At 48.5% G+C, this 18,347-nt stretch overlaps 1 protein-coding gene across 1 annotated transcript in view; it reads right to left on the reverse strand.

Annotated features, from left to right (window-relative positions):
* LAMB3 (laminin subunit beta 3) overlaps window positions 1-18,347 on the reverse strand; it is a 45,302-nt gene that overhangs the window by 19,938 nt on the left and 7,017 nt on the right. Inside the window, exons 4-11 of the mRNA XM_032289100.1 lie at window positions 12,088-12,202; window positions 11,459-11,532; window positions 8,036-8,227; window positions 6,592-6,655; window positions 6,102-6,295; window positions 4,155-4,275; window positions 3,222-3,410; window positions 1,535-1,690 (exon numbers count right to left, since the gene is read on the reverse strand). Coding sequence (XP_032144991.1) covers window positions 1,535-1,690; window positions 3,222-3,410; window positions 4,155-4,275; window positions 6,102-6,295; window positions 6,592-6,655; window positions 8,036-8,227; window positions 11,459-11,532; window positions 12,088-12,202 — 1,105 coding nt within the window. The remainder of the gene's footprint in view (window positions 1-1,534; window positions 1,691-3,221; window positions 3,411-4,154; window positions 4,276-6,101; window positions 6,296-6,591; window positions 6,656-8,035; window positions 8,228-11,458; window positions 11,533-12,087; window positions 12,203-18,347) is intronic.

Genomic DNA, 18,347 nt, shown 5'->3' on the forward strand with positions numbered 1-18,347 from the left:
CCACCTCTGGATTCCAGGGTTTGCAGAAATTGCCAAACCGCTCTACACCACAGCCAGTGGGAGTGGGGAATTGATCTGGACTGAAACAGAGGAACAGGTCTTTCAAAACGTAAAAAAGGCTCTCACTGAAGCACCAGCTTTGGCACTGCTGGACATGTCAAAACCTTTCCACCTGTTTGTCCATGAAAGCAAGGGCATGGTCAAGGGGGTCCTCACTCAGACCCTGGGACCATGGCAATGGCCAGCTGCCTACCTATCAAAAAGACTGGACCCAGAGGCCTCAGGTTGGCCAAGCTGCCTGTGAGCAGTGGCAGCTACTGCAAGCGTGGTCTGGGAAGCCGATAAGTTAACCCTGGGCCAAGAATGGGCCCTTACAGCACCCCATGCCGTGGAAATCCTGCTCAGAAGGACCTCGGGAAAATGGATGTCAAACTCACAAATCCTACAGTACCAGAGCCTGTTACTGGACCAGCCCAGGCTAACTTAACATCCTGCGTGGTGCTGAAATCCAGCAACCTTGCCCCCCGACCCGGAGCTCTCTGCTCCCATCCATGACTGCCAGGAAATACTAGAGGTCACAGAAACTTGCAGGATACCCCTCTAAAACAAGTGGATGCCACTTTGTTCACCGATGGAAGCAGCTTCATCAACCAGGGGGTGCGCAAGGCCGGCGCAGCTGTCACAACCGAGACCGATATTTTTTGGACTCAAGCACTACCGGTTGGCAGCCCTGCACAGAAGGCTAAATTAACAGCCCTCACCCAGGTTAGGCAAAAGACAAGCGGGTTTAACATTTGGAGGCTGTCCCCCACTGTAAAATGTTAAACCTGAGTGAGTTTAAACAGAAGCGCCATGCACTGAGTTTGTTGCGAGTCTGCCCTCAATGGCCGGCGTCTGAGAGTCAGCTAGAGCTCAAACCTCTTGGCCACGAACAAAGGGCGGTCAACATTGTTATACCAGTTTAGGGTCAGGGGGCGGTGGGCAGATCATTACAGAAGCAGAAGGAGCAGGTTAGGGGAAGCGGGGGCTGTCTTACAATGAATTCCATTTAAAGTTGTTTTTCACTCAGGATGTGGGGTAGCAGTTACACACAGTTGCAGGTACAAGATGTATGAGCCAGTGGGCCCTGCTTCTCAGAAAATTGGCTACAAAGATGCCAGGTGTCTCAGGCCACAAGCTCTCGGAACAGAATGCCCTACATAGCTCAGGGTGGGCAAAATGGAGTGAGCAGGATTGTTTAAAATGTATTAATCACAGCCAAGGTAGGATATTTCAACAGGATCCCTGCGCTGTCGCACCAGTTCCAGCCACCTGGTAGCTCAGCGCCTGCCTACCCACCCTCCATCTGGCTCAGTCCCACCTTCCAACCTGGGCCTGTGCTGCCACCTGCTGGAGGCCAGTGGCACAGCAGCTGGCTCTCTGGACTCCTGGCACCCCCTCTGTCTACCCTGCAGTGGGATTTCCTCTGAAGAGAGCACAGTAAGCAGGTTAAGCTGTGGGTCTGGTGGCCCCATGCAACCTGCCCCCTACTCACGGTGGCAGCCCTGCGGGTTGGCGTAGGTGAGTCCAGTGAAGCCCGGCTTGCATAGGTCACAGCGCTCTCCCTGCACGTGCTCCTTGCACACGCACTGCCCGGTCACTGGGTCGCAGGGAACCCCTGGCACTGCCCCATCCGGATCACACTCGCAGGCTGAGGGACAAAGGCAGCCACCGCAGTAGGAACAAAGAAAAGTAGAGTTCAGAACCAATTCCAGGAGCCAGGTTGCCTGGTTGAGATCTTTGTTCCACCACTGGCTTTCAGTTTCACAGCCCTGTCAAGCTACTTAATCTCTCTGTGCCTCAATTTCCTCATCTGTAGAATTAAAGTAATGATACAGCCTCATAGGCTTCTTATGAGAAATAAATGAGTAAACATCTGGACGTGGTGTCTCACACTTGTAATCCCAGCACTTTGGGAGGCCAAGGTGGATGCATCACCTGAGATCAGGAGTTCAAGACCAGCCTGACCAACATGGTGAAACCTCATCTCTACTAAAAATATAAAATTAGCTGGGCACAGTGGCGCATGCCTGTAATCCCAGCTACTAGAGAGGCTGAAGCAGAAGAATCACTCGAACCCAGGAAGCAGAAGTTGCAGTGAGCTGAGATCGCACCATTGCACTCCAGCCTGGGCAACAAAAGTGAAACTCCATCTCAAACGAGAGAGAGAGAAAGAAATGAGAAACATAAAGCAGGGGAGTGCATTTGGCACATGGTAAGTACCATAGAAGTCGTTTTGGTGTCATTATTTATTGAGCAACTACTCTGTGCCAGCTACTGAACTGGGCACTCTGAAATGTTGCCTCATATAATCCTCATGGTAATCCTGGAGAATATTATCCTCACGGTACAGAGGAGGAAACTGAGGCTCAGGTATGTCAAATAACTTATTCAAGTTCTCATTACAAGTTCATGCTGGAAGCAGGGATCAAACTCAGTTCTGTCTCACTCTTCCCATAAGCAAACACCAACAGAAAGTGACTCGGCTTTCCCCAACCCTCGCTCCCTGACTTCTTTCATGCCTTTCAAAATGTAAGACCCCTTCATCCCAAGCGTCTTTTCTGACTAAACCTGCCCAAATCAGATTGCTGCAGTGCAGGCGGCCCTCTCCTACATGAAGGCACTGTCTCTTGTGGGCAGTGAATCGACTTCTGCATGTTCCCTCCCATTATATTCACAAATGCTCCCTGAGCTTCAGAGACTTTTCCAGTCAGTGTGCCAGGGCCAGAGGACATGAGAAATAATCCTTGCCATGGAGGAGTTCTCGATGTTGGGAGAAGCAGAAAATTAAATCTCAAACCTCATTACAACATGGTAAAGGCGACAGTATGCATACGGAAAAGGTGCTTTCCCTCCTCTTCATGTGTGTATAGCTTATATTGCCAAACAGTGTGTGTTGTTCCCTGATGGCAGAAACTGTATCTTCTGTTTACTTTTTTCTTTCCTATGCCCCAAATAAAGGCCATATATTGATGGATTGTCTGATTCATGGTCCAGAGAGGTTAAGTGACTTGCTCAGTAATATTCAGCTAACTTAAAATAATCTCCCACAAATCCTGACTCACAGCCAAGTTTTCATGCTCCCCAAGGGCCTTGGTGTACCCAGGAACATGTGGCCTGAGGTACCCAGAGGAGATGGGGAGTAGCAAATGACACTCTTTGTCTCCAGAGCCTCTACTCACGGATGCAGGCCTCCTGAATGGAAGCACCTGGGCGCCGGTTCCGGAAATAGTGCAGCTGACACCGCTCACAGTTCTTGCCTTCCGTGTGGTCCCGACAATTGTCACACACACCTCCATATGCCCCCTGGCTGGCGGCAAACACGGCGGGGTCAAAGTGACATGTCTCTGAGTGCCCATTGCAGTCGCACCCTGGAAAAAGAGAGTCCCAGGGCTGACATCTGGCCCGCGCCTTTGCCATCTTTGAAGCATGGTCACAGTAGCTCACTGGCATCTATAACAACTCTGAAAGATGATCAAGGCAGAGAAGTGGGGAAACTGAGGACAAGGGAGGTTTGTACAATTTATTTAAGGTTACATGACCAATAAGAAAGCAGAGGAGATTAAGAACTCAAGCTCCTGATTCCTAGGGTTGGGATAAACCCAAAAGCACGTTGAGCCAAAGAAAGAACCCTTTGAATGCTCTATCCCCAACCCTCCCACTGCCAGCATTGGCCTCCTGGGTCATTGCCTGCCACTGGGCTGAGAATCTGTTTTTCTCATCTATGTAAACAAAGGCCCTGATTCTAGGGAGTCATTTGAAGTAGATGACGATAGGAAACCAGACATGCCCCAAACAGGGTAAACCAACTGGAGGGGCTGGAAGAAGTGGGCTCTGGGGTTACTGTGAAAGTTACATGGAATCGGAAGCATGAGCCAAGCCATGGTCCCTCCAGGCGTGGCTGAGGAGGAGGCAGCGGCCAGTGGGAGGATACCACCCAAATACTCTCTCCATCCTCACAGAGCTAGGGGAGCTTGAATTATAACGGTGTAATTCAGTTTAGATTTACATAAGAAAAACTAGATGCCCCTGTGTCCCAGGTGAGGTCATTGAGGCCTAGAGGGGCCGACACTCCAGCCAGACCCTACAAGGTAGGGGTGATCCAAAGCTCCTACTTTGACATTCATGGGCTTCCTGGCCCTCCGCAGGTCTCCAGGGCCGGTTGTTGTAGAAGGGCGCACAGCGTTCACAATTTGGGCCCGCGGTGTTGTGCTGGCAGACGCAGACATCGTGGACCTGGGAGGGGGACCATCAGCCATCAGGAGTAATCAACAAAGGAGGGCCCCAGGGATGGACCTGCCCGCTCTCCTCTGACCCTCGGCACACCACTCAGGGTCTGGCTCAGACCTCAACCCTTCCAGGACGCTTTCTCTGAATGCCGCAGACTTCACCCAGCTCCTGTGACACTGCCTGCCATTGTTCTGCACGTATGAACACATGTGTGTGTGTGCACGTATGCGTGCCAGCACTGCTCCCCTAGCGAGGTTTTTGCAAGCTCAATCCTTGCGCTTGGACACCCCTGTGACACCCCATCAGAGGCAGCAGCTGGAAGATGCTCAGACACTCTTGGCAAACTGTGGGATCCAGAAGCTGGTGGGGCCCTCTGGAGATTTCTATTCCAACAATCTATCACTACAGTTGTTTGGCTAATGGAACTGTTGTGATGAATCGTCACTAGGCTCATTAAGGTATAAAAATAGAATAGCTATTGTGTGCTAATTGCCTTCTAAATTAAGCCCAACACCTTCACCTTGGCATTCAAGCACCTGTATCATGTTAGCTGCATTCTCAGCTCCCACAACCTGCTGACAGCACAGCAAGCTGAACTTCTAGCTCCCCCCTATGTGAGCCCTACTTTCTCCATCTTTGGGCCTTTAGCAGTGCTTTTTCTTCTGCCTAGAATTCTCTTCTCTCTGTATTCATTCGCAAAATCCTGCCAGTTAGGCTCCAGCTAGAATGGTACCTCCCTGATAGGCCTCCCTGGTCCCTCTAATTACCTAGATCTCAACCCTGGCTGCACCTCAGTATCACCTGGAGAGCATTTTTTAAAATGCCAAGGTCCAGACCCAATTCAGTCTGAATTTCGGGGACGAGGCCCAGGCAGTGGCATCTTTTAAAAGTGGTGATTCCACTGCACAGTCAGATTTGAGGACCACCAGGGCTGGGTGGCTCCCTCCCTCCTCATCATTTCATAGCAAGTTGTATTCCCTCTGTGTCACTCAGCCTTGGGTTCTAGGAGCATGTCTCATGGGCCCTGACAGATGGCACACTCCGTGAGCTGGCCTCCCTCTGCACACCTCTGCAGCCTGGGACAGAAGCTGGCCCAGAAGTGGAAAGCAGAATGCCAGCTGAGGCTCATGCCACCTCTATTTCCCTCCCAGGACATCTTACATGAGGTCCTCCTGTCCCTCTATCCCTAGGACAACTGTCACGCACCCATGCTTCTTTGCTCAAGATTCTCTCTTCTTTACCTAGTTCTCAAGTTTGGTTTCACAGCAAAATCCCCTGGGAGGGGAAGACTTATTAAACTTGAACTTCTCAACCCCCATCCCTGCTGAAGCCGATGCGGCTGGTCTCAAGTAGACTTAGCATCTGTACTAAACATTGTTCTCTCACTCTGCCCCATATCTCACCTCTAGATGAGACTTTAGAATCCCTAAACCAGTGGCTCTCAGGCCTGGCAGTAGATTAGAGTCACCTGGGGGGAGCTTTAAAAACCAATCATAGAATCAGAATATCTTAGGGTGGAGGCAACAGTTTTAGCTCCCAGTGAAATAATACATAACGAGGGTTGAGAATCATTGCCTTAAACTCCCCACCAATTTCACACTTACGTAAATGAAATTAAAATCATCTCAAATTAAGAAGCAAGTTTAAAGAAGTACTAAACGATTCTGATTTTTGGAATGAAAACCACTTAGATTTTTTTGTTGTTGTTGCTGAAATATTGAATAGCTAAGTCTTAGATGTAGTGCCCTCCCTGCTTTACTGGAGCCCCAAGAATGTCCGTAGTCTGCCGTGGTTCTGCCCCCTCCTCTCCCCTTCCCACCCTAGGCTGTTACCTGCACAGCAGTGGAGGGGCCTGCAGAGGCCCCAGGCTTGGGGGCACAGCGATCAGCGTGGCCATGACAGAAGCAGCTCCCCTGCAGACGCAACTGGGACACTGCATAGTAGGCACTGGGAGGGTGGTAGCCCCTCTGGGGCACACGGGCCAACCTGGTGAAGTTGACTCTCAAGTTTGTGATTTCCCCCAGCTCTGAGAGGGCCAAACAGCAGGGAAAGAGGGGTTGGAGAATGGAAAAGAAAGAAAGGAAGTTAGAGGCACAGAGTCTCCTTGCCTTCATAATGTGATACTACGGGCCATCCTCTCCAGACCTCAACCATCCCACAGCGTCCCTCAGACAACATCCCTATGGGGTAAGCAGGGCAAGTATTAAATCCCCAACCGCGCCGACAGAAACATGAAAGACCAGGAAGTTTCCATGACCTGGATTCCAACTCTGTTTCCTTCACATTTATAGTTCCATGGACAAGAGGAGTGGCCACACTGACCTTGAATTTTTTGACTTGGAGTTGCTGGAATCCCAGATGCTAAATCCATAAGGTTAAGTTGGACCTACAGAGGGAAGGGAAAGAGCACTGAAGAAGAGGCAAATAGTGTACTCCAAGCTCAGAAGGAGCCTTTCTTTCCACTGTATGCCCTGCCCTCCTCACACTTGAAGTCCTTGTTACCAGGAACCTGAGACAGACCATGGCTATGAGGTTTGTCAGCTGCTTTTGGGGAGCAAGATGACCACTGAATCCTAAATGAGTGTGTGTGTGTGTGTGTGTGTGTGTGTGTGTGTGTGTGTGTGTGTGTGTCTACCCGCCCTCTCTGGTTGAAAATATACGCATCCTAAGAATCTCCTGAGTTCCCTGGGTCAAAAATTATGGTAAGATATATCATTTACATATGAGGGTTTAGGAGACATGAATTTTCTGATAACTCAGGTTGAGTGAGAAAGTCTAAAACCCAAAGATGCATGAATGTGGGTGACCACAGCACCCTGGACAATTCCAATTTCAACTATGCTTTTGATTTATTAAAAAAAAAAAAAAAACAAAACACTCATTAGATGTGATTTCATCTACATATCCCAGGAAGAGTTTTCACATCAGCCCTCCACAAGTTAGGAAAAAGTCCTGTGTTCTGATCTGGCGTGTGAAGAATGTGGTTAGCATAGATTTGGCTAAGGGTATAACCCAGGAGGAACTGCTAAACTCAAAGGAAAGGGATGCATGTCTGCAGAGAGGGCCCCACTCTAAGTGTCTGTCCACACGAGAGCAGCTCTGAGGGCTCACCTGTGTCTCAGCCAGGGAAAGGAGAAGAGAAACTACAGCCTCTTCTGCCAGGGATGGGGAAAAGCAATTATGAAAGAATTTGATCCACATTGGGAGGACTTAGGGAGAAACATTCTGAGCAGGTTGTCTTCAGGCAGGTTGTTATTTCTAGCTTAGGGTTTCAGCTCAGGAGACTCCAGGATCTGGGTTATACCAGAATTCCCTCCAAGGGCTAAGGCTGGGTTAGATGAATAGATTAAACTGAAAATGTTTATGTCTGTGTTAAACCCTACCAAGGTGAAATGAAATTTGTGTAATTTGCTCACTTGCATCTAACTAGCCACCCCAAAGTCCTCACACCAAAGTAGTGTTGATTTCATCCTCCCACTAGAGAGATGAGCCAATGAGTCATGGGGGAGGGGCCACGGAAGAGGGCAGGGGTGGTCACGCGGTGGCTCCAAGAGGTTTCTAAAATATCCCTCCCCAGCAAAGACGATAAGCCACAGATGTTTTGAGGGTGGCCACAGTGGTCATTATTGGGGGGAATTCAGGAAAGTCAGCAAGGGGAGCTGAGGAACGCATTTCCAAGTCTTCTCAAGAGTCCGTGTGGCTGTGTGAACAGAGGGATATCAGGGACTTCTCCCCAGGACTACTTTTCAGGATTCCCTCCACCTACCTTCCCCCCATTTAGGCGCGCATTAGGCCTCTGGGGCAGGGACTGGCACCGAACATCCTGCCAGCTCTGGGGTCGGCCCTGGCGGACCCGAGGGAAGGCGGCGGCACAGTCAGCAGCCAGGTACTGGTACACTCGCCAGGTCTTACCGAAGTCCGAGGAGCGCTCAATCAGCATGCCGGCGGGCATGGGCCCCTGCAGAGACAGGGACAGTATGCAGAGGGGAGGCGCTGGGGCTGGGCCCCATGGAGACACAAGCAGAGAAACAGGCTCCTCCAATGAACTGGGGAGAAAGGGGGTCCAGTGGGAGCAAGCGGGCTCAGGAGCATCCGGGTCCAAACCTTCTGGTATGCCACAGGCCACGGAAGTTTCTCCCCAGGATCTGCCTTCCAGAAGGAGTGATCCCTAGCTCAGCTCACCAGGTTTCCAGGCTAGACATTCTCCTGCTCCTCATTTCCCACAGCCAACCATTTTTTATTCTGTCTCTCCTGGAACTCATGTCCAGCCTCCTCTGTCCTGGCCCTCCAACTCACATTCCCGACTTCACTAGAGAGATCTTCCTGGGTAGTTATCTGATCTGTGAGAGCCTCAATCAGTCTGCATTGCTCTCAAGATATAATGTGAGCACCTTCGCATGACATATTGAGTGCCTGTTCCTTCCTGCAGTGATTTCATCCATTTTTGGTGGCTTTAAATGTGGTCTTTATGCTGACAGACCCCAGCTTAGACCACTTCCTGGAACTGCAGGTCTATAAACTCAGCCTCCAAAGTAGATCCTGAACAAAGCCCAGGCCTGTCTCTCACCTCCTGCCTGATCTCCCTAGTAAGCTTCATCTGATTTCCCCTTTCCCCATGTTCACTCTTACTCAGTCATATCTTCTTCTTCTTCTTCTTCTTCTTTTTTTTTTTTGAGACAGAGTCTCACTCCATCACTCAGGCTGGAGTGCAGCAGTGCAGTCTCAGCTCGCTGCAACCTCTGCCTTCCAGGTTCAAGCAATTCTCATGCCTCAGTCTCCTGAGTAGCTGGAATTACAGGCACACACCACCATGCCCTGCTAATTTTTGTGTTTTTAGTAGAAATGGGATTTCGCCATGTTGGCCAGGCTGGTCTCGAACTCCTGACCTCAAGTGATCTGCCTGCCTCAGCCTCCCACCAAAGTGCAGGGATTACAGGCGTGAGCCACCACACCCAGGAATTTTTGTATTTTTAGCAGAAACAGGGTTTTGCCATGTTGACATAGTCATCTTCTTAAAACATAAAATGGGCCTTGTCACTCCTCCAAAAATCCTCCAATACTATTCTGGAACAAAATCTGAACTTCTGACCGTGAGTGAAGAGGCCCCAGGCTTCCCAGGCCCTGCCTCAGCCCAGGCCACCTCCTCTCTTCAAGCCCTAAACCAAGCTCAGTCCCCCCTCCGAGTCTTTTGTCCAGTCTTTCTGCTTGGAATGCTCCTCCCGCTGGTGGGTTCCCTCTCCTCTTTTGTTCTCAGCTTCAATGTCATTTCCTGGTGCAGATCTTTTGATACCTGACTGACGTGCATTCTCCTGCTCATGTCCGACCCACCCCACCCCACCCCACCCCATTATTTTCTACTCCAGCATCTTGTTTCCTTCAGAAACATCACCACCATTTCCAGTGATTTACTTGTTGGTTTCTTGCTTTGTATTCTTTTCCCATGAGATCAGGACTTCTCTACCGTTCTCACTGTTGAAGTGTCGAGTTGGGAGAATCTTGGTCCTAGGAACTGTCCTGTGCACTGTTATCTGTACACAGCATCCCTGACTTCTACCCACCAGATCTCATTGCATACCCATAGTTATGACAACCCAGAATGTCTCCAGAAATTGTCAGATATCCCCTGGGGGAGAGGAGAAGGAAAAATAGTACATCTGGTACTATTTTGAGACTCAATACACCACACTGTAGCCCCTATTGACTATCGGGTTCACAGGTGGACCCCCGCCATATCTAGCACATCAGTGTTAAGTACACATTTGTTGAACAGATCTTCAGCCTGCTCCCCTCCCCCTGTGTATACCTGGAAACTCATCTCACAGCAGTCTTCAGCCCCTCCCATCCCTGCTCACCACCAAGCACATTTTAGCCTCCACGCCCTGTGTGCATTTCCTTGCCCCCACCCCCGGTCATACATCTCACCTGCTTGCCGCTTGCCTCCCAGCCTTTGCGCTTATGGCTCTCTTTGCTTGGAATAAACATTGCCCTTCACCTGACCATTACTGGTCTATGAAGGTTCATCTTCCCCTGGGTGAACTCCCTGAAAAACCCTCCCAAGGCAGATCACACAAGAGCCCCTTCTGGGCTCCCAGCACTTCTTCCTACCAATATCAGAGCACACATTTCACTCTCTCACTACTGACTTCCCCATATGGTGAAAGCATACTTTTTCACATACTTTTCCACATATGGGGAAAGCAGGTTGAGGGTTGTGACTTGGTTTTATTCATCTTTATATCCCTAACATCTGACACCAAGCCTAACTGTAATCAGTGTTCAATAAGCACTCATAAATAATTGACAGATAAATGAACAGGTGGGTAATGATAAAGCGAGGAGAGTTTAACACTGTCCATCCAAATGAACGCGGCCCTTCAAAGCTGTCGCCTTTAGAGACTGGGCATTTATTCAAACGATGCTGGCATTTCTCAAAATACTTTTGACCTTTACATGGGGCGAGGCTCTTAGAGCCAACTTCTTCAGTCATATAAGAAATCAGGTCCTATTACTTTTTATTCCAAGCTCATTTTAACTCCTGAAAACTATATCTCCCTTCCTGATCATTTAATCTTATTAACCAAATTTGATCATTCAATATCTGGCTATTTCTGTAGGAAAAGTAAAACCAAATCATCTCGGAAAAGAAAAAAATGACCTGTGGCAATTAAATGAAAATGTTACCTCCAAAAGATGTATCTAGAAGGCTGTTCTAAAGGCAGAATCTGAAAGTGCTTTGAGAAGTAATGGCGCTGAATGAGTAGATTGCCCACCAAGAGAGCTGCTCCAAAGGAACATCCATCAGTTAGTTGGATAGGCAAGTTTTTGGCTGCTTGTTCAATTCAATCTAATATGCAAAGTTATTAAAACAGAATATACCAAGAATACACAATTATACAGCAAGCAACACAAGCCCAGTAGAATTGGTACTTGGCAGAACTGAATTAATTAGATGGGTTAAGGGTAGGGAATGAGAGAGGAAGAGGACATCCAATCACTGTACGACCAAGATAGGGAGCCTGGAGGCGCCACTGTTTGCCCAGGAGCGAGTCCTCTACTGTCACCATGTTATAGCCTCATGGTGAGTGTTGCCCCAGCCCAAAGAGATAAGGATGTGGTGCTCCTCCATGGCTCCACACCCACATGGCCCAGGAGCCCCTCTCCTAACCACTGCCACCCCCAGGAAGCGCACCTTGAACTCCATCATGACATCCTGAAGCTGGAATTTCCTGTCCAGGTCCAGTTGCAGAGAGACAGGGCTCACATCTGGAAGGACAAAAAGTAGAAGCTGTCAGCCAGAGACTTTCCACTTCCCCAACCCTGAAGGAAGCCCTGGACTAGACTAGCTCTAGGAAGTCAGAAAGTCTCCAACCGTGACTTCCAATCTCCCTCTTGGAGAGGTGTGGGGAGTGGTATGTTTCTGCTTGTATTATCCATCCCAGATCTTATCTGGTTTTGGTTAAGTCTCCTTCCCACCGTTACCTGATGTCTTCAATACTTTGGAGGGCTTCAACTTGCCTGGTCGACACAGACTTGTCCTCAAAACTTAATTCCACAAGCCCACCCACTGAGAATGAGTGGAGGGAAATGGAGACATTCCTCTCTCCTCACATTCTTGCCTTCACCTCCAACAAACTCTTCCACCTACCATAATATCCAACAGACCCTAAACATGAGGCAGAAAGGTTCTGCTTGTCAATCACCCATGTCACACCACCATAAGAAATTTCTGTCAAACCCAAAGGGTTGCAGGGCACCTTCCATCCACCTCATCCTGTGGAGCTTGCGTAGTTTGAGACCCTGTAGATGGCAGATGCTCACCATTCTGTGACTGCCACCAGCGCATGGGGCCAGAGGATGAAACCACGTTCTCTACTCGGTGACTGTTGTAGTTGTGAGGCTGCCTGGAGTCACACTTGCAGCATTTCATCTGCCACTGTGCGAGAGGGAGATAGCAGACACTCAGAGGTGGGGTCCTGGTAGAATTCCCCCTTGCGTCCTGAGATCCCAGCATATCCCCTCTGTGGAAATCCTGCCCCTAGGAATCACTAATTTTATTAATACACTTGGAATGATTAATCTCTTAAAACAGGGCTATTGGTCGTCTTTTAATTTAACTGCTTTGTGTCCCTCCTAACACACAGCAAGAGAATGGTGAATAGATGTGTGAATGGGGAAGAGGTACAAGGTGGGAAAAAATACTTGAGTGCATGACATTGCCCATTGCCTTGCAGAGAAACTTGAGAAAAGTGCCAAGGGCAAAAAAAAGGCGGGGAGAGAAATTCACATTAATTGAGCACCTGCTACGTACTAGGCACAGGCTGGAAAGTTTTATAACTTATTTAATCCTGGCAGCTTGGGAAATTCTGGGGTTTTAAGGATCAGGGAGAGAGGACTCCAAAAGAGGATGAGGAAATGTGGAGTTACAGTCCTAGCTCTGTCACCCCTGCTTCCTATGTTGAATGTTTTCCTCTGTACATTAAGTGGGGATTGAGCGACAGCCTTTCATCTACCCAACAAATACTTATTTAGCGTATACTATGTGCCCGACTCCTCTGGGCTCTGGAGTTATAATAGGGAACAAAACAAAGGTCCTGCCCTCAGAGAGCCAAAATTCTAGTGACAGTCGGATGATCGCTAAAACCTTCCAACCATGACATCTGGGGCTTGAGGATCTTTCTGAGGTTCAGTATTCCCTACCTGCAGGAGAGCAACCGGCCTCACTGGGGAGGTCCCCAGTAACCTGGCCTATGCTTATCTCTTGGAATGAGACAGGAGCCAGAACTGAACCCTATGGGTTTCATGGCAGAGCCAGGATCACCAAGAAAAAGAGCATGGCCAGAGAGGCGACACATCTCTTGTTCTTTAGTGTGTACCTATATGCATACATGCACACATACACACACACACACGCATGCACACATACATACACACAGATACATGACCTTTTCCCAGTTCCCCCATGCAACCCACATAAAATCTGTCTTCTCTGAGTAACCATGACCCCAAATCCTGTGTGCAGCTGAAACAATATGTCCAGAGAGCTCCAGGTTCACCCACAGATAGATGCAAGGCTTGGACAAGAAGATCCTGGACCTGTGGGTCCTTCCGAGTAGGAAAAACTGTTCCTCCACACAACCTGTGCCTCTGCTTTCCTCTAAGCCTCCACTCACCAGAACAAAGAACCGACCCAAAGAGACTGAGTGGACATCTGGGGCCTATGCCTTGAGTGCTAGAACCTCCCTGCCCAACACCCATCTTCCCTCTCCAAAGCTGGTACGGCCTGCAACAGGAAAGAGCAAGGAGGGGAGCCAGGGGTCTTGGTTCCCTGGGCCTCAGCTTCCCACGCCACTTGCCAGCTGTCACCCAGTCTGCAAATGAAGAGAGCTATCACCCTTCCTAGTGCTTGGAGGTGCCCTTGGCATGTCCAAAAATGCTTCATTACACACTAATTCTTTGGGTGTTTAAGGCCCTTTATAAAGTAGCACCCCCTGCCCCACCTCCCACCACTCACTGTGCATTCCCTTGCCCTGCTGTATTTTTTTCATAGTACCTATCTCCACTTGACACATTGTACGTTTATGTCAATTTATTTATTTGTCTATTGTCTGCCTCTCCCTTCCAGAATGTGTACTCCATGAAGGCAGGAATTTGCTTTCCTTCACTACTGTATTCCCAGTGCTTACAAAAATACCTAGCACATAGTAAGCCCGCACTAAATACTTCTTGAATAAATGAATAGCAAATTCTCAGTAAAGGCCAACTATTTGCATTAGCACTATTAATAGGCACACCCTCCCTGCACTGGGGGAGTTTGAAAGGAGGCGGGGAGAGTGAGGAGGTAATAAAGCATCAGTAGCAAGTGATGGAGTACAACCACGTGCAGAGGCGTCGTTGGTAGCTTCAATGCAATAACTTACTAAAATCTCACAATAACCCTATGTGATAAGTAGTATTAGCCCCATTTACAGATGAGACTACTGAGGCCCAAAGAGGAGGATGACTTTGCTATTGACTGATCCCCACCGTCAGCATCAGAAAGGGTCCCTCTCTTCTCTCTCTTTCTCCCTCCTCTCATCCTCTCATTTCCACTAGAAACAGCGGAGTGGGAGAGATGTGGGGAAACACGCCAAAGGGTAGCAGTCTCTGTCTCATGCATTGAGCCCTAAGAAGGGCTTGGTCAGACCTTGAAGCTGATCTTGGGGAGACTAAGGCAGAGAGAGCACTTTGGGAAGACATGGGGCTTCTTGGGCTGACCCAGCTCAGTTACCACAGAAACTGGAGACCTGTCGCTGGCTGAAATACTTGAGCACTTAAAATAATCCTTTCTGGGCAACAGAAGGAACTTGCTAGAGCCTGACTCCCCTCCAGACCCCTATTTTGGTCCCTGGCAGTGAGCATGCCCTTCTTATACTCTTCCCAGCCTCTCAGGGACAAACTTTTCCACTCCCGTCCTCTGTCTGCACTCAGCACACGTCCTGAGGAGAGACAAGGGCCAGCTGCCTTCCAGCCGCCTGTCACCAGAGCTTCCCCCCAGCTCTGCTGGGAGCTGGTCCAGCCCTTCCCTGGTCAAGCGAGTGCCAGAAACAAGCTTCTTTCTTTCTCTGGGCCATGGGACAAGGAGCTGGAGACTGCGGAAATGCCCTTGATACTCCCAAATGACAGGATATTATGTAACTATTAAAAACGCTGTTTAGAGAAAAAAGTTTAATTGCATGGAGAAATGATTATATTATGTTTTTGAAAAAAAGCTGGACATACACTTGCATATGCATTATAATCTCAAATATATATATATGTATGTGTGTGTGTATATATATGTATATATTTCCATTTAAAGAAATGTTAAGGATTTGGAAGGAAATATACCAATATACTAAGTGAAAACATGAAATTGCTGATATTCACCCATTTTGACCTATAAAAATGGCAACTGCTTACAGTTCAACCTGATATCTCTGGGTAGCAGATTCATAGATAACTTTTTTCCTTCTTTGTTATTTTTTATTATGTTTAAACTTTTTATTTATTTAGGTTTTTATTTTTTTGAGACAGGGCCTCAGTGTCTCACCCAGACTGGAGTGCAGTGGCACAATCTCGGCTCACCACAACCCTCCGCCTCACAGGCTCAAGCAATTCTCTTGTCTCAGCCTCCCAAGTAGCTGGAATTACAGGCACATGCCACTACGCCCAGCTAATTTTTGTATTTTTAGTAGAGACGGGGTTTCACCATGTTGGCCAGGCTGGTCTCGATCTCCTGACCTCAAATGACCCACCCGCCTCAGCCTCCCAAAGTGCTGGGATTGCAGGCGTGAACCACTGTGCCCAGCCTGTTTAAACTTTTCTACCTTGGATACCTATTAACTTTTATATTCAGGAGAGTAGATAGCATTATAAAACAAAACCAACTGAAAATGCCCAGGGTTTATTGCCCCGCTCCACCCTCAGTCTTCACGGGATAATCTGGGGCACCCATGCCTTCTTCTCCTGCCTTCCACATGTGCAGGTCCTGATGGCAGGATCAGATGGCCTCATCGGCTTACAAACTACGTGCTGCTTATCATAGTAACATAGCTAAAGGAGGGATTTATCTCAGTCCTCAGAGACAGCCTGAGCCAGCAGGCGAGACAGGTATTTTAAGTAGTTCTGCCTGTCAGCAAGCTAGCAGGACAGAGGCCTGAAATAGAGCGGCTTATGGCAGAAGCCCACATGAAGACAAGCTGCTAATTTATCCTTTCCCTCTGGGCCTCAGTTTCCCTTTCTACTTTATTCTGGTATGCTTATATGTAGGGTGCACACATTTGTAAGTGTTGTGTGCATGTGTGATTCTGGGCATGAGGCTCTTCCTCCCTCCTGTGTGATGTGCCCCCGTCTCTCCCAGCGATGGGTAATTCTGGGCATGAGGTTCTTCCTCCCTCCTGTGTGATGTGCCCCCGTCTCTCCCAGCGATGGGTGATTCTGAGCATGAGGCTCTTCCTCCCTCCTGTGTGATGTGCCCCCATCTCTCCCAGCGATGGTAGCTCTCTGCTGCAGCTGTCTCCCTCTCTGGGGTCATTTGGCCAGTATTCTCCTGGCTGCGTTACCTCAGAGACACAGTACTATTATCAATTCAGCCTGTCAGGCCTCCAGCCAGTTTGGCTCCTGCTTGCTCTCCAGCTGGAAAGGCTAGGCCTTCTCCCTTATCCAAGAGCTTTCTAGAAGCTCAGCAGTCTGCCTGGAAGACAAACCCTCCCAGAGAGCCAGGGGAAGGCAAAGGAGCAAGAGGGCAAGACCCAGCAGGGGCCTGAATCACAGTGGAGATGGGTGGAAAAGGAAAGCACACACAAGTAAAAACTCTGAGCTTTTGCAAAACACAGAGAAAATTGTGGGGGAAAATAGGAAAACGGTCTCTGGTTATGCATGGCCCAGCTCCCTCCCATGAGGAAGCCAGGAGGCTATCTGGGGTTCATCTAAGAAGCTACAGTCGAGTCATGGCCACCAACCAGGGCCAAAAGCAAAAAACAAAAAAATCTAGCTGCCTTCAAAAAAAATACATCTCCTCCACTTCCCCTTGCTTATTGTTGAAATGCAAGGGTTGGATGAGACAGTAAAGTTCCATCTTGTTCTAACATGCTATTAGAATTCTTCCCTACTCTAGCGTATCAGCCCAGAAGTTAAAGGCACTCTCAGCAAGCATACAAAGAAAGCAAGAGAAAAATAAGACATTCACCAGATGCTATCCTGGAGAAACACATTTTCCAGCAATATGGACAGGGGTAAGGGGACCTTAAAGGTCTTTGGTCAGCCAGGCCTCTGTTAGAACCCACCACAATTCAAAAGCTTCAACGTTTCTATGTCAATGCATATTGCCAATGATCAAAAGTCAGTGCCTACTGCAGGTACTGGTTGGGAGGAGGACTGCCAGGATGCAAGATACTTTCAACTTTGTCTTTATCTGTACCATGAAGTGAAATTTTGACCAAAGTTTTAACTCAGCATAGCTGTTATTTCCATCCAAACTAAATTCAGAAATCACTTTCTGAAGCTGATTATAGAGATGATATACGCTACACACTCAAAAATTACACTGCACCAGCCTCCATCCTGAGCAATGTACATATGTCATCTTATTCCATCTTTCCGATATCTCTGAGGTAGCTAAATTACATTTACAAATGGTAGGTGTCCCCATTTTGCAGAATAGGAAAGTGATAAGTTAAGAAATGTGTCCAAGCCCATAAAGTCAGCAAGGGATGAAGCACGGATTCTTGTCCCACCTGTCTGACAACAAAACCACCTGTGCTGTTCTTTTTCTTGTTTCCCCCCTCCCTAGCACACCAGTGCTGTTCTGATTCAAGGAACATAGCAATCACTTGACAACCACTGAAAATTTCAGAGTTGGTTTTCAGGAAACTCCCTTCTTCCGTGTCACCCCGCTTGAAAGGCAACCTCAACTCCAGCCCAGACATCTCCAGAAAGGGGGATGTCCCCTAGACCTGAGTGCAGAAAGTTGGTTAGTGTCCTGGGACCTCTACAGGTTCTGCCAGTAGAGGCAGTGACTACAATGATCACAGCCCCTCATATGGCCACACAGGCAGTGAGGAGATGGCCAGGCAAAGAAGCAAGGTAGGGGCAAAGAAGCCTACCTCAGCTTGTTGGGCTAAACGCATCTCAGGGCTTGCACACACTTATGAAGAACCAGCGGGTTTTGCTGGAAAGCTTTCCATCCCTGACTTCTGCTCCCAACAATGTCTGCTCCAATGTTGTGTCTGCTCCCCTAAATGCTTTGTTTAGCCCCCATTCCCTCCCTTTCTGGGGGAAAACTTAATTACCCAGCTGCCTTACAAACAGTCTTACACAGCGCATTCCTCAGGTTAATTAACTATGTAAGCCAAACAGCTGTCATTTTTATCTCTTGGAAACAAGCTAAAGAGCAGTAGCCAGTTGGAAGCGCCTCCTCTCTAATACGCGCAGGCGCACATGCACGTAAACGCACCCTTGTCCCCCTCCCCGACAGCCACTGCCTTTCTTCATTTGACAATTGTCTGTTTTCTTGACCCTCAGGAAGACTAATGTGTAGGCAGAGGATGTGTTCATATATG

The sequence above is a fragment of the Sapajus apella genome, unplaced genomic scaffold (assembly GCF_009761245.1).
Source record: "Sapajus apella isolate SASKATOON/1434 unplaced genomic scaffold, GSC_monkey_1.0 scaffold22, whole genome shotgun sequence".
In the NCBI taxonomy this organism is placed as follows: domain Eukaryota; kingdom Metazoa; phylum Chordata; class Mammalia; order Primates; family Cebidae; genus Sapajus; species Sapajus apella.